Below are 15,488 nucleotides of genomic sequence, written 5' to 3'. Positions count from 1 at the left end.
ATGGACTGAACTCAACTGAGGAAAATGGAAGTGCTTTTGGTGATCAGCAAGGGCAATGAAGTGTAGGATAGAGGTTAAATGTCAAGAAGGCAACTTGTCTATCAGTGAGCATTCTTGGCTCTATCATTGCAAGTGTCAAATCTATTAGCATTGCACTGTCTGTACTTTCATTTTACAGCTCCATTGACTCAATAATACACAACATGGTATCTCCAAACGAGGAATAATTTTAAAGTTTGTGTATGGCTTTGTACTTTTATGAAGTCTTGTATGAATTTTGTGTTAATCAATTGATCAGAGTATCATAAATTTTTAAAAGAACTCTTTATACAAACAAGCTAATACTAGTTTTTGAAACTTAAGATAAATGCCCTTATACTCAGGGCAATTTTTCCTTCTAAACATATGAAAAATTTAACCAGTAAAACAGACCAGGTATTAAGAAAAGTCTGTGATCCTTTTAAGGCTGAGTTGTTACATTCCTGACAAAAGAACATCCTACCAGGATTTCTGGTTTTAGCATCAGTATTTGTCTCAAGCCAGCCAGAGAGAATTAAAGAGATTATGCTAGCATTTTAATTAATTTTTACTTTTTTGGTAAGATTTCAAACATACCAAAAAAAGTTGACAGAATAGAATAAATAACCGTACATATACCTATCCTATCAGTTACCCCTGACTGTCATCAGCCCATGGTCAGTCCTGCCCATAAACTCCTCATCCATGCCTTCTACCTTATATTGTTTTGAAATAAGTTGTAAACATTATATCATTAAATTGCATTTTGACCAACAGAATATTAGATTTGATTTTTAAAGACTGGGAGCATCCGTGAGTGTTTATTATTCTCTCTCTTGGTTTTTGCATCTTAGAAAAAGGCACGTGCTCAAAAAAAAATGGTGACTCCAGATATTTTACCCTCTTTGACAGCCCTCATTAGCTGCATTCTCCCTTATCCTGGGATACTAATCTCTAGACCAAAGAATAGTTTCTATAGTTAAGGCCTAGCTTGCCACAGCCTCATCCAAATGTCCTCTACAGAGTTAGGCCATAGAGGAGAACAAGGGACTATCAAATTTTGGGGGACCCAGGAAAGTAAGCCCTTTTTCTCAAAATGGATTTGGCATCAGAATCACTTAGATTGGGACTTCCCTGGTGGTGAAGTGATTAAGAATCCACCTGCCAATGCAGGGGACACAGGTTCGAGCCCTGGTCCGGGAAGATCCCACATGCCGCAGAGCAACTAAGCCTGTGAGCCACAACTACTGAGCCTGAGCTCTAGAGCCCGTGAGCCACAACTACTGAAGCCCACACGCCTAGAGCCTGTGCTCCACAACAAGAGAAGCCACTGCAATGAGAAGCCCGCGCACCGCAACAAAGAGTAACCCCCACTCACTGCAACTAGAGAAAGCCCGCACACAGCAACGAAGACCCAATGCAGCCAATAAATAAATAAATAAATAAATTTTTTAAAAAACAGAATCACTTGGATTGTCTTCATTTCAAAATTACTGTTCTCCATGGATGTCCTACGTTTTTTAGGTAATTGCTCTTTCCTTATACATTTAGCACTTACCCAATAGGAAGAGCCTCTGTAGGTCTCTCTTAGGGCCCTTTGGGCTGTAAGCAAACACCCCCAAGTCCACCTAGTTATTTCTTGGCTAGGTGGAGGTGGGGTACTAGGTTATTTTTAAGTGGTGGCTTGAGATCTTAGGAGATCTTTGACTTTGTTTACTGGGAAATAAATTCACTGGTGTATGGAAGTTTGAACATATGTCCAAGGTCCGAAGACCTGAGCCCTCTGATTTTTATGCTGTTGCAGTTTCTACAGGACATCTTAGATACGCTGTTTGTGATTTTGGATGATAATACAGAGAAATATGGCCTGTTGGTGTTTCAGTCTTTGGTAAGTCTCACCCTTCCTCATTTTTATTAATTATTCCCATCACATATTTTTTTTAAAATCTAAGGAAAGCAATTTATTAGAGTGAGTCAGTACAAGATGTAGATGTTTCCAATAGAAAAGGAACTGAGGAGTGTCACCCAAGGAAGACCAACAATCACCCTACCAGGCAGAGCCCTACAAGATCAAATCTGGACTTCAACTTTGTAGTTGCAGGGTTTCCTAGCCCCTGAAATAGTGACCTACACCAACAAAAGGCCCAGAGACTAATATAGGAAACAAGACAGCCTGTTTTTCCACTTACAAAAATAGGATACAACCACCAGGAAAAGCAGAGACTCACTTGTGCTGGTGGAGCATCACACTCTCTCCCTCTATGCAGTTGTTTGGGAACCAGAGTCTCAGAAGGTTGCTTGGTGTGAAAGGACAGTGATTTGGATGTTCAGCGCATTTTGTTGAATATATCCAGTCCTACAGGAGGGCTGTATGTTCAAGGAGAACCAGATACTCTGAGTCTGCCTGATAGATGAGGAGCAGAGGCAAGAGTTAGAATGGTACTTGCAAAGTTTGCTTCTCTGGCTTTTCTTCTTCCTTGTTTCCCTGGCCAGCCAACCCCATTTCCAAAGGGTACAGCCTTTCATAGGCTGGTTTGGCTTAGAGGACAATATTTTTCTCTCTCTCTTTTCCAAGTTTGTTGAGACAACTTAGTGTTTATGCCACCCACACAGGTATTGTTTTGCATTCCCTAGGTCCATATTGAACCACCTAGCATTCGTGAAGAGAGAAGCTCAAAGTAACACTGGCATTGACAAATGAGTCCCAAGTTTGGAATGGGAGGCCGGGGATGTTAGGAAGAGAACAAACATGGCAGAAATACAGACATAGAATGGAAATCCTACATTCACTGGGAACACTGGAGAAAACACTAGCAGTTTGCCATTCCTTGAAGAATCAAGAGTTGTTTCCTGCTGGGGATAGGTTTGAGGCCTCCAATGAATTCTGCTACCCTCCATCTCTACCAGGTATTCATCATCAACCTGCTCCGAGACATCAAATATTTCCACTTCCGACCTGTAATGGACACATACATCCAGAAGCACTTTGCTGGAGCCCTGGCATACAAGTAAGTTGCATTTGGCACCATCATTAGGACTTGTGTTTGACTAGAAAGACGGGCTTTGAACATTCATTAAAAGGGCACCAACATTCGTTCAGCAGACCTTTTTTTTTAGACTTCATTTACTTATTTTTTAACCCTGGTAAAATACACATAGCATAAAACGTGTCATCTTAACCAATTTTTTTGTTTATAAGGGTAAGCTCTCTCTTTTTTTTTTTAAAGAATCAATTTTATTTATTTATTTTTGGTTGCATTGGGTCTTCATTGCTGCACGTGGGCTTTCTGTAGTTGTGGCGAGCGGGGGCTACTCTCCGTGGCGGTGTGCGGCTTCTCATTGCAGTGGCTTCTCTTGTTGCGAAGCACAGGCTCTAGGCACGCAGACTCAGTAGTTGTGGCACTCGGGCTTAGTTGCTCTGCGGCATGTGGGATCTTCCCAGACCAGGGATCGAACCCGTGTCCCCTGCATTGGCAGGCAGATTCTTAACCACTGGGCCACCAGGGAAGTCCCTTAACCATTTTTAAGTGTACAGCTCAGTGGCATTAAGTATATCTACATTTTTGTACAACCATCACCACCATTCATCTCCAGAACTGTTTTCATCTTGCAAAACTGAAGCTCTGTACCCATTAACCAATAACTTCCCATTCCCCCCACCACCACCCAGCCCTCGTGTAATCACCATTATACTTTTTGTCTATGGATTTGCTAATCTAGGACCTCATATAAATTGAATCATACAATATTTGTCTCCTTGTGACTGGCTTATTTCACTTACCATAATGTCCTCAGTGTTCATCCATGTCATAACATGTGTCAGAATTTCCTTCCTTTTATTCTAAATAATGTTCCACTGTATGTATATACCACATTTTGTTTATCCATTCATCTGTTGATGAATACTTGGCTATATTTATCCACCTTTCAGCTATTGTGAATAATGCTACTATGAACATGGGCATACAAATATCTCTTAGAGACCCTGCTTTCCAGTCTTTTGGGTATATACCCAGAAATGGAATGGGTAGATCATATGATAATCCTATTTTTAATTTTTTGAGGAACCACCATACTATTTTCCACAGCAGCTGTACCATTTTACCTGTACCATTTTACATTCCCACCAATAATGCACAAGTGTTCCAATATCTCCACATTCTCACCAATACTTGTTACTTTCTGGTTTTTTCGTATTTTTTTTTTAATAGTAGCCTTTCTAATGGGTATGAGATGGTATCTTGTGGTTTTGATTTGCATTTCCCTAATGATTAGTGATGTTGAGCATCTCTTCATGTGCTTATTGACCATTTATATATCTTCTTTGGAGAAAAATCTATAAGTCCTTTGCCTATTTTTGAATCAGGTTGTTTGGTTGTTTGTTGCTAAGCTGTAATTCTGGATATTAACCCATTTTCAGGGATATAATATTTTCTCCCATTGCCTTTTTAATCTGTTGATTGTGTCTTTTGATGCACAGAAGTCTTCAATTTTGATATAGTTTAATTTATCTAATTTTTCTTTCATTGCCTATGTTTTGATGTCTTATCCAAGAAATGATTGCTTAATCCAATGTCGTGAAACTTTTCTCCTATGTTTTTGTCTAAGAGTTTTATAGTTTTAGCTCTTACATTTAGGTATTTGATTAATTTTGAATTAATTTTTGTTTATTGTGCAACATAAGAGTCCAATTTTATTCTTTTGTGTGTGGATATTTAGTTTTCCCAATACAATTTGTAGAAAAAGAATATCCTTTTCCCATTTAATGATGAGAATCATTTGACCGTATACATGAGGGTTTATTCCTGGGCTGTTTTATTCTATTGATGTATGTATCTGTCTTTATGCCAGTACCACCCTGTTTTGACTAGTCTTTATAATCAAAGTTAAAGTTATGTAGGATGTTTGAAATCAGGAAGTGTGCGTCCTCTAACTTTGTTCTTCTTTTTCAAGATTGTTTTGGCTATTTAGGGTCCCTAGAGATTCCATATGAACTTTAGGATGGATTTTTCTATTTCTGCAAAAAATTTCATTGGGATTTTGATAGAGATTGCATTGAATTTGTAGGTCACTTTGGATAGTGTTGACATCTTAACCAAATTAAGTCTCCCAATCCATGAATGTGGATGTCTTTCCGTTTATTATTAACTTCTTTAATTTCTTTTTCTTTTTTTTTCAGCAACGTTTTGTTTTCAAAGTATAAGTCTTTCACCCCCTTGGTTAACTTTATTCCTAAGTATTTTATTCTTTTTTGATGCTACTGTAAATGGATTGTTTTCTTAATTTTCTTTTTTGATTGTTTGTTGTTAGTATATAGAAAAGCAAATGATTTATATATGTTGATTTTGTTGCAGTGTTGCTGAATTCATTTATTAGTTCTAACAGGGTTTTTTGTGGATTCTTTAGATTTTTCTACATACAAGATCATGTTAGCTACAAACAAAGATAATTTTACTTCTTCCTTTCCAATTTGGATGCCTTTTATTGCTTTTTCTTGCCCAACTGCTCTTTCACTACTAATACGTTGAATGGAAGTGGCAAAAGCAGGCATCCTTGCCTTTTTTCTGATCTTAGAGGAACACATTTCAGTCTTTTACCATTGAGTATGATGTTAGATGTTAGCTTTCCATTGATGTTTTAAACTAGAGTTTATTACATAGTTGTCATACTTTTCCTTCTAAGAAATGATGGCAGAGCTGCTAAAAATATGTCTTGCTTTTTCAGTGAGAAACATGTGAATAGCTAAATATAGTACTGACAAATAAATATCAAAGAAAAGAAAAAGATAGTCAGTAAAAGAGATAATGTGAATAATAAACATGGGAAACACTCACAGCTTATCTAAAACCATTAAAGCAATTTTTAAAGTCACCATATTATTCTATGGAATGAGCACAAGTTTTTTAAAAAAATATTTATTTATTTATTTGGTTGCACCAGGTCTTAGTTGCAGCCGGCGGGCTCCTTAGTTGCGGCATGTAGACTCCTTAGTTGTGGCATACACATGGGATCTAGTTCCCTGACCAGGGATCGAACCCAGACTCTGCATTGGGAGCGTGGAGTCTTATCCACTGCGCCACCAGGGTAGTCCCAGCACAAGTTTAGAAAACAAAACCGAAGGGTTCTGAGGCTGTGGAATCACTGGAACTCTGACACTTTGATGTCACTTTGGAGAGCAGGCACTGTGCTATATATTTTACATGTGTCATCTCATTAGAATTCACAGTTTGAGATGTACTGTTGTTTCCTCTATATTTTAAATGAAAAGAATGAGGACAGAGGACCAAATAACTTGCCCAAGGATGCAAAGCTAGAAACTGATAGGCCTAAAATGCGAAGTGTTATCTGATGAGGGCCTGCACTCTTGCCCTGTGTACTCTTTTGCCGTGTAAACGTGAAGGCCTTCTGACCTTCTAATCCCATTCCACTCAGATGACTTGGTCCTAAGGAAATAAGATCATTGGGATGGCAAGGAGGGGCACACCGGACTATACACCTTTATTCAGAGTCTGTTTTATATTCTGGAGACTTAGCAGTTTTAAACAAAACAAAACAAAACACACATCCAGTCCCAGACTTTGGGAAAACGTTCTTGTAATCAGAAAAAATGTGTGTCAGGGAAAGTGGGAGAGAATGATTATAATTGCTGATTGAAATGTGGCAACTCTTTTTGGACAGGGAGTGTTGTCTGGTCTTGGATGATCTAAAGATTCCACAGCCGTATTGGATCCATCACTCCATTCTAGATCATTAGCAGTATATTATTTCCTATATGGCTAATTCAGGACTGCAGATATTTTAGGCTGCATTGCTTTTGGATTAAAGTGGGGTTTCTTAAACTGTTCTTTTTCCTAGGGAGCTAATCCGCTGTTTGAAGTGGTACATGGACTGCTCAGCAGAACTGATTCGGCAGGACCACATTCAGGAAGCCATGAGGGTAATGTACTGAGCTTGCTGTACAAAAAGGGCCCACCTCTGCAGACTTTGCAAGTAGCCTCAATGGAGTAGTGTGCAGGACAAGTGTAGACAGCCAGTACACTGCTCTGCTTTCAGGAATGACTGCCTTGATCCACATAACTGCCCTTTCCTCACTTTGATTTTGCCCTAAAAGGTCTTTATTCCTCATAATTTTATCTTAAAGCAGGAGGGAGGAATGATGTGCATGTGGCTCTGAGCCATCCTTCCTGCCTGGTTTTTACCAACAATGTCAGTCTTTGCTTCCACTGGCTAAAATATCATATCTCCTTCTAAGCCAGTGTTGGTGGCAACATTGATTAGAAATAAGATCTTCCAATACTTTTCCCTTCTTCAGTAGTTACTAAACATTGTTTTTTATAACTGTTTTAAGTAAAAAGAGCTGAGTGAATGCACTGTATGCAGATATGTTGAGAAGAAGATAATCTAAAAACCGTGACCAGGCAGCCCTTTGCATTGCTGGACAGCTCCACTTTACAGGGGACTGTCCTCATTGTTAGTTAACTATACTTTCTGGTAACTTCTTTTCATGGCTACTGCTTCTACTGTAGAGAACAGCCTATGAGAATGTTGATCCCTCTTTTGCTCAACAGTTCTCTATATAGCTATTTGAAGAAAACTGTCGTATCCTCTGAGAACTCATTTAAAGCAAGTTGATGCTTGCTTGCTTGCTTTCTTTTTTGTCCCTGTCTTTTCTTGTTCTTGAGTTACTCTCTTTTTTTAGTTGCTTTTTAACCATGTCTTTCCCATCCTTTGTAGTTAGTAATAAAAGAAGAATGGCAGCAAAGTAGTTCTGCTTTCTCTCTGTCCTCTTTTAATATCCCATCATCTGCTCTAAGTACTTCTGGGCCTGTGATTTTGTTATTCTTGTCCACGTGGTAACAGGTAAAACAGATGTTCCCCCAAGCATCATCAGATTAAAGAGGCAAAATCAAATCATAAATCCATATTTTCCCTGCCTCTTCTCTGCACATTCTTTAAAAATCTAAGGCCACAAGTCTCACTTCTGTCTTTCTTCATGCAGTACATGTCAGCTGAGCAATCAGCATGTCATGGGTGCTCAGATGCAAAGAGTAAGACTGACCTCTCCCCTTGAAGAACACATCCCCTGTGTCCTAAGGGGAATCAGGCTCAAACACAAGTGTAGAGCAGGGTTATGAGTGTAATGTGAGGGCAAGCACCAGGTTCTGTTCTTCTCTGAACTCCAGCGCCTGTGAAGTGCCCTGCATAGTATTTGAGGGGATACAAGTTGAGTTAAATGCAAAAGATTCTATGTGAGTTCATAAATTAATTGCTTAAGGTTACTGGAGATGCTATCTCAGAAGTTTTCCCCTAAGAGTCATTCATTCAACCTTTCATTCAGTCAGTATTGCTTGATACCTGCCATATGTCAGACACTGTGATAACCACTGGGGATTCAGCAGGAGCCCAAGTAGAAAGGCTAGGCCTTCACAGCACTTCCATTCAAGTGGGGGAAAGGCAGATAATAAACATGTCAAACAGATAAATACACAAAGTAAGTGAGAAAAGAAAATTGATGATGCTATGAGGGAAATAAACAGGATCTTGGGATGGAATGGCTGGAGAGGAGGGTTTACTTCAGATCAAGAGTTTAGGGAAGGCTTCTCTGACGAGGTGACCTGAGCTGAAATCAGTGTTAAGAACTGGGGGACACACATTTCAGACTGAGGAAACAGCATGTTTAAAAGCCTGGATGGGAAAGAGCTAGAGTTTTCAAGCAACCATAAAGTGGCTGATGTGACCAAAGCAGAAGCTTTCAAATGTTAGGTTGGATGTGAGAGGTGGCAGAAAGGAAGACCTGAGGCTGGTTCCAGGGGTCTGGCTAGATGAGCTGGGTTGATGGCAGGGTCACCTATGGAGGTACAAAATTCCTGGAGGATATCAGGTTTGGGTGGGGAAAAGGAAGAGTTCCATTGTGCGGGAGCACTTTTCTGGGGGTACTTTAATACTTGTTCTTACCATTTCAAATGTATTTGAGTGGCATCTGTTACTAATGCATCTAGCCCAATGGTTTTATCAGGCCATTTCCACTTCATCAAATTTCAGTTTACAAGTCCTCTTGACCAAATGTGTAAGTCTCTATCTGATCCTAATTTCATCCTTATTCATAGAATGCATGTGCTTCTGACCTGGCATTTCTTATTCTGGTATCATAATCTGTGGACCAGGAAACCTCCTCTTCTTTATTGCTCTTGATTCAATACATCTTGCTACTTATACATCATCTCTTCCTTTCCCTTTCAGAGTCATGACCTTCCAAAGTTATGCCACTAAAGAAGATGAAAATAAAGAGTCTTTTATTTTCTTACTTGGTTACATTATTCCTGTGTGAATGACTTACGAGGGGGTATCCTTGGTGGGTCTGAGGATGGCTTTTGGCAGGGCATTCCAAAAAGGCAGCATACTTTTCACTGCTGAGCTGCATCAGGTTCTTACCAGGGAGCCAGGAAAGAGAAACACAATGATCTCCTTAGTGACAGAAAGGTGGTAATAACTTTTAGGATCTCTTTTCCTTTCAGTTTTATTAACTTAAGTAGAAAAAGACAGAGAAGCTGCTTCAGCTGTAGTTAAGTGTTCCATTGTCTCCACACAGGGTTGGGAACACCTGTAAACTTCAAACAACTTCCATAGGATCCACCCTCACTTTTTATCCCACTCTTCTGCTCTCCTCTCTTTACCCAGTTGCATCTGTCACAGGTGGCCAACTTCACCTGGTCCTGGCCATGAGCTGGTGCTGATGATAAAAATCAACAGGAGTAGGGAAAGGGGAAGTCAGGTAATGATGGATGACTGGAAGTGTGCTTGTTTTCCTTGCCCTCATCCAGGTTTTTACAGGCTGTCTTCGACAACAGCCTTGTACTCTTCTGCAAAGTGTTTTATATTTTAGGACTTAGTGGGGGAACTGATCTCTCATACCCAGGAAGTGCAAGCGACTTTGCTGTCTGGTTCTGCCTCTCACTCTGAAACTAGTGGATGTTTTAAGCCACTCAGTACATCTCTTGTGGTAGTTGTTTCAAACTGAAAAAAAAAAAAATCACTTTCCTTTTTAAATTTAGCAGAGACTTTCCAGGTTCTTTACAGACCAAGCATTAAATTTCCAGGTTATTTGTAGACCATGCATTAACAGAGGCTGTAGCATTTATGGAGATGAGGCCAAGCACTATAACTTATTGTACAGAATCCTCTGGTGCAGGCCTTGGAACACACATTTTTCTGAACTAGCCATTTTCCAGTGCCAACTGAGTTCAGTGTGGGACACATAAACACACACACACACACACACACAAAAGTTTTGCTTTGCTAAACCTGACAGATGAATAGATCATGAAAGTATAGCTTGGGAATTGTTTCCTGTTATATAGTTCAAGTAACTGAGTTCCATATTTCATCCTTGGATAAGTTTCTCCTCAGTTTTCAATGTCTCTGCCTTTCCAGTGTCTGGGAAATCGTTAGCCTTTCTTTGATTAGAAAGTATAGTCTTGGATCTTGAATTCTCTTAAAAGAGAATTATTCAGCTCGTAAGCATGGGCCAAGCTGCAGGGACTCCTCAGAATCAGATTCTGCTCCCAAAACATGTTATGGGAGCTTTGTCTTCTGTATTGTTCATGAACTATTGATGGCAGGTGTCCTGGTCTGGAAGAGGATGGAAAATGGGTGGATTAGGTCCACCAGCTCCTGTGCAACTAGGGGCAAGTTCTTCAGGCTTGACCCCTGGTGAGAAGGCTGGCACCATGTCAGGGGCCAGCTGTTTCTTGAAGATGCAGAAGACTCTTTAAAGGACTCTTCCTTCTTGGAATAAATTTAAGAGAGGTTCTTATATCATTGCCTTTGTAACCTTTTATTTCCAGACCTGAGAAAAATGAGAGAAATTTAATTTTCTTTTGGTCCTATATGGTCTTGAATTCAACTGCTTCCATAACAGTCTGTGGTTATACACTTCCATAACCGCATGAAATAATTTGATGATTCTCTCAGTACATAGACAGTTGCTGCTCAGTGAACATTGGAGTTTTGAGAAAAGGTTTAAAAAATTAAAGTGCTTCACTACTAAATATAAAGTAGATTAATAATAACCTGCTATATAGCACAGGGAATTCTACTGAATACTCTGTAATGACCTATACAGGAAAAGAATCTAAAACAGAGCGGATATATATATATGTATAACTGATTCACTTTGCTGTACAGCAGAAACTAACACAACATTGTAAATAACTTTACTCCAATAAAAAATTTTTAAAAATTAAACTGCTTGTCTCCATAGCTGGAATTGTCCACCTCCCAATTTTGGTGTATAATTTTCTGGTACTCCACCATTCATTCCCTCATATGTTAGTTTCCGGACATCTTTAACACCTCTCTATCCATTTTTATCCTACACCTCCAGGCCTTGGAGTACCTTTTCAAGTTTATCGTGCAGTCAAGGATCCTCTACTCACGTGCCACCTGTGGGATGGAAGAGGAGCAATTCCGGTCCAGCATCCAAGAACTTTTCCAGTCCATCCGGTTTGTGCTCAGTTTGGACAGCAGAAACTCAGAAACACTCCTTTTCACTCAGGTCTGTGAGCTACAGGAAAGCTTTGCTGCTGGATTCTTGTCTGTCTTAGCAGGTGGTTTCTTTGTCCTCTGGCTTCCAGAGTTAAAGAAGCCCTGCCAAGCTCCTATGTTTTGGGTAAGGGATGAGTTATAAGGAAATACCTAGTAGAATAAAATGCTGCGTTTACTTCAAAGCCAGCTATGTCCCAGCTTCCAAATATAAGACAGCCCAGTGGCTTAATGGTGGAGAAGAAGCACAACTTTGCCCTCTTTAGACCAAATTTATTTAGTTACCATGCTATTAGTTGTTCATGAACATCTTATTTATAGAGGATATTCAGAATGTATAGAGAATTTCATTTCCTAGCCACTGTATTAATTTTAAAAACCTCAGGTTAGTATTGGTCCATCCTAGCAGTTAAGAATGAAATAGGTTGAAAAACAGCAGAAATAACTAGAAAACTTTGGCTAAGAAATAGGATTAGATTCTATTAGAAATACCAGTGTGGGAAGCAAGTTGCTTCCTTATATTAAAAATGTCTGGCCAGCTAATCAGTTACCTTTTACATGCAACCTTACCCTAGAAGGGATCACGGATATTGTTAATTACCCCAGTCACAAAGGGGTCATTTTTGCTTATAAATAAATGTCAGAATTTTATCTAATGAATTTCACTTCTTTGATTTTTTTGAAGCCAATTATTACATCAAAACCTATGAGCAAAGGCCAGACAGCCTTTCTCATGTTCATTCATTCAGTCACTGCCAGGTCTGTCAGCGCAAATATATGTTTAAATATCTCATTTAAGATTAGAATAGTCTGCTTTTTTTGTTTTCCACTTGCTTCCATGTTGCCCCTTGATGCCAGTTGCCCATAAGCCCCTTGGCCCAGAGAACAGGTGAGCAACTGGGGGATAGCCTCTATAAAAGAGTGGAATACATCAAGGTCACCAGGTATCTCTATAAGAAAGGCTCCTTCCATGGTCTCCCCTCCTGAACACCCCAAGCCAGTCATCTTTCTCCTTCCTTCCTCTCCCCCAGCCTATCTGTTCCTGCCAACCAGGGCCCAGGACACCTACTCCTCCCTCAGCCTGTGAAGATATGGGGAGCTAGCAGAGCAAACCAGATACACTTTCTGAGAACTCAGCAATGCCCTGTACTCAATGGCATGTTCCTATCACATCAGGATAAATGGCTTAGATGTAGTTTTATCTTAGACCTGAGTCAGAATCAGACCTGCTTCTTTGGTGCCAGGCTCATGTTTCACAGTTTCAGAACTTTCAGCAAGTATGCTATTCAGTCACACTTTATATCTTTGATTCTGGCCACTAGGAGATGTTATGGTGCAAGTGTCCTTCTGTTCCGATGCCATAAGTATAGGAAATTTCACCATTTAAGAGAGCAAATCAGCTACTGTTTGTTGTTGATTATGAAATACCTGCTTTTCTGGGAATTTCCTAGCAGGCCAGTGGTTAGGACTCGGCACTTTCACTGCCGTGGCCCCAGGTTCAATCCCTGGTTGGGGAACTAAGATCCTGCAAGCCACACAGTGCAGCCAAAAGGAAAGGAAAAAAGAAGAAATACCTGCTTTTCCCCCTTTGTCTTTTGTATCTAGTTGCTTATGATGATAGTTTTTGTGCTGGTTCTAATTACTGCAAAGTGATCTCCTTGATATCCCAGGGAGTTATAAATCTGCAGATAGAATTCATGAAAGTTCAGTCCTTGGTCCTGGCCTGAACATAGACTGCAGTATGACAGACCCATTTCCCCAGGTCATAAATTTTCACTCACTCTAGGCCAGTGTCTTACTGCCTGTTGAAGCAATCAGGAAAAACAGCTCCCCACCCTGCCCCCCAACCTGTCACTTAGGAAGAGCGCACTCTCACGTCGTCTCAAGGTGACGCTCCATTTCCCTTTGTAAAGCTTGGCTTAATAGTGTAAGAGGACTGAGAAGTACGAAGAGCCTCCTTCATGGTGCTTCCATTTAGACAAGAGAAATGAACAAGAGCCAGCATTTATTGAAGGCTGTTGTGTGCCAGGCAGTCTACTGGAAATTAATTTTATGCACCTAAACTTTTTCCTCATACCAATACGAGGAGATAAGTAATAGCATCATCCCCATTTTACAGATGAGAAAAGTGAGGATTAGGTAGTAACTCACCCAAGGTTATGTGGCAGATAAGTGGTAACACTGGGATTTAAACTCATGTCTGTCCAATTCCAAAACCCATTCTCTTTCTCCTAAACTATTCTGCCTCCCAAAGGCTCAGATTCTCAAGAGAATATTGAGAATCAGTTCTCAAGAGGTTACTGGGTCTGCCAGAGCTAAGATCCTAGGAGAGAATTCTCCAAACACACACATACTCCACTTGTCCAGGCCATCTAGGTCTCTGAACTCTATGCCAACATTATCAGCAGTCCTCAAGAGTTCATGGCTGACTAAATCCACACATTCTCCATCCTTTTGGATTTACACTTGAAACTGTCAGGCATCACACGAGAAGGAAATAATTTACAAAGTCTTTAGATTTCATGGTTTCAACTAAATGACACTATTCTGGGGAAATGGTCCAGTTTTCAGAGCTGGATTGCTGGCTGCAGGACTGTGAATGGAGTTCACCTAGTGCTGCTTGATGGTGCTCAGTTATCTTTGCCTATGTTCTTTGAGAGCTTCCTGGCTTGAATTTGGGACTGAAACTGGAAAGTCAAGAGCTTGATCATAGAGACAGACAAAAAATTTAAATCCATTTTATGAGCAAAAACAGCTATGGATATTAAGCCCTAGAGTTAATTTCTGTATATATTCCCTTCTCTTGCCAGCAAATGCCTTGGCAAGTTCTGAAAGCTTCAAGCGGCCTGGGCCCCAGTAAATTCTCTTGTTTTGGTTTCCTTTTTGGTTCTTCCTGCTCCATGCCCTAAGAGTGCTGCAGGGATGGGTGGAGTCCAAGGCCAGGGAGGAGCCCATTCGAGGCAGGGGTGCTGCAATGACTTCTCAACCTCTCACCACCATGTATCATTGTCTAAGCATGCAAGATAGATGCATACCTAACTCTGAGCTAACCAGACCTTCACTTGCTTCTGCAGGCTGCGCTTCTCAATTCCTTCCCAACTATCTTTGATGAGCTGCTGCAAATGTTCACTGTGCAGGAGGTAGCAGAGTTTGTGAGAGGGACTCTGGGGAGCATGCCCAGCACTGTGCACATTGGGCAGTCAATGGATGTGGTCAAGCTGCAGTCCATTGCCAGAACTGTGGATAGCCGCCTATTTTCTTTCTCAGGTAAATCAAGTTGGGGTGAGAGTCACACCCACCTTTCTTCCTTATCAGGGTGTTGGCCAAGTGGGAAGCAAAGGATCAGTTTCATCAGCCATCATGCAAGACGCCAGTGGCCCTTCAAATGCAGAGTTTTTGGTAAACTCTGTTAGAGAATGCAGCCAGAACCTAAGCCTACTGCCTTACTCACAATTTATTCCTAGGGACCCACATGGGGTGGCCTGCCTCCAGGCCCACAAGTCTAGCCAGCTGCCAAGAATGGGGCCTGCCATAGCCCCAGCAGGATGAAAAAGCAGAAGGAAAGGAGGGGGAACAAGAGAGAAAGGTCTAGCCCAAGGGGATAGGATAAGTCAAGGAAATAAAAGAGACCCTGAAAGGGGGGCCCTGAGGACCCACTATACTTTCTTGGTGCCTGTCCTCACCAGTCAGATAGATTCCTTTTCCTCTCTCTGAAGGAGCTTCTAAAGATTAGACAAAGTGATGGAGAGGGAGCCCTCCACACTCCAAAAGAGGTCAGGACAGCCTAACAAATACCGTCAGCAGGCCAGACTGTCTTCAGATGGAACCCCCGGATTCATACCTGAAACCACATTGAATGTGATCAAGTACTCAATAGTCAGATGTTAAGATCAATGTGAGCCTGATCCCTTGAGCAGAATATCACTATT

General features: G+C 40.7%; 1 protein-coding gene across 1 annotated transcript in view; it reads left to right on the top strand.

Annotated features, from left to right (window-relative positions):
* The window catches only part of DOCK3 (dedicator of cytokinesis 3), a gene marked incomplete at both ends in the record, with an annotated part of 415,489 nt that overhangs the window by 336,072 nt on the left and 63,929 nt on the right, over positions 1–15,488 (top strand). The window contains 5 exons of the mRNA XM_079712090.1: positions 1,823–1,906; positions 2,926–3,026; positions 6,874–6,955; positions 11,402–11,572; positions 14,634–14,826. Coding sequence (XP_079568216.1) covers positions 1,823–1,906; positions 2,926–3,026; positions 6,874–6,955; positions 11,402–11,572; positions 14,634–14,826 — 631 coding nt within the window. The remainder of the gene's footprint in view (positions 1–1,822; positions 1,907–2,925; positions 3,027–6,873; positions 6,956–11,401; positions 11,573–14,633; positions 14,827–15,488) is intronic.

This window comes from Hyperoodon ampullatus (assembly GCF_949752795.1).
Source record: "Hyperoodon ampullatus genome assembly, chromosome: 10".
NCBI lineage: Eukaryota > Metazoa > Chordata > Mammalia > Artiodactyla > Ziphiidae > Hyperoodon > Hyperoodon ampullatus.
The sequence above is the reverse complement of the archived record's forward strand: the minus strand, read 5'-3'. Positions and strand labels throughout refer to the sequence as shown.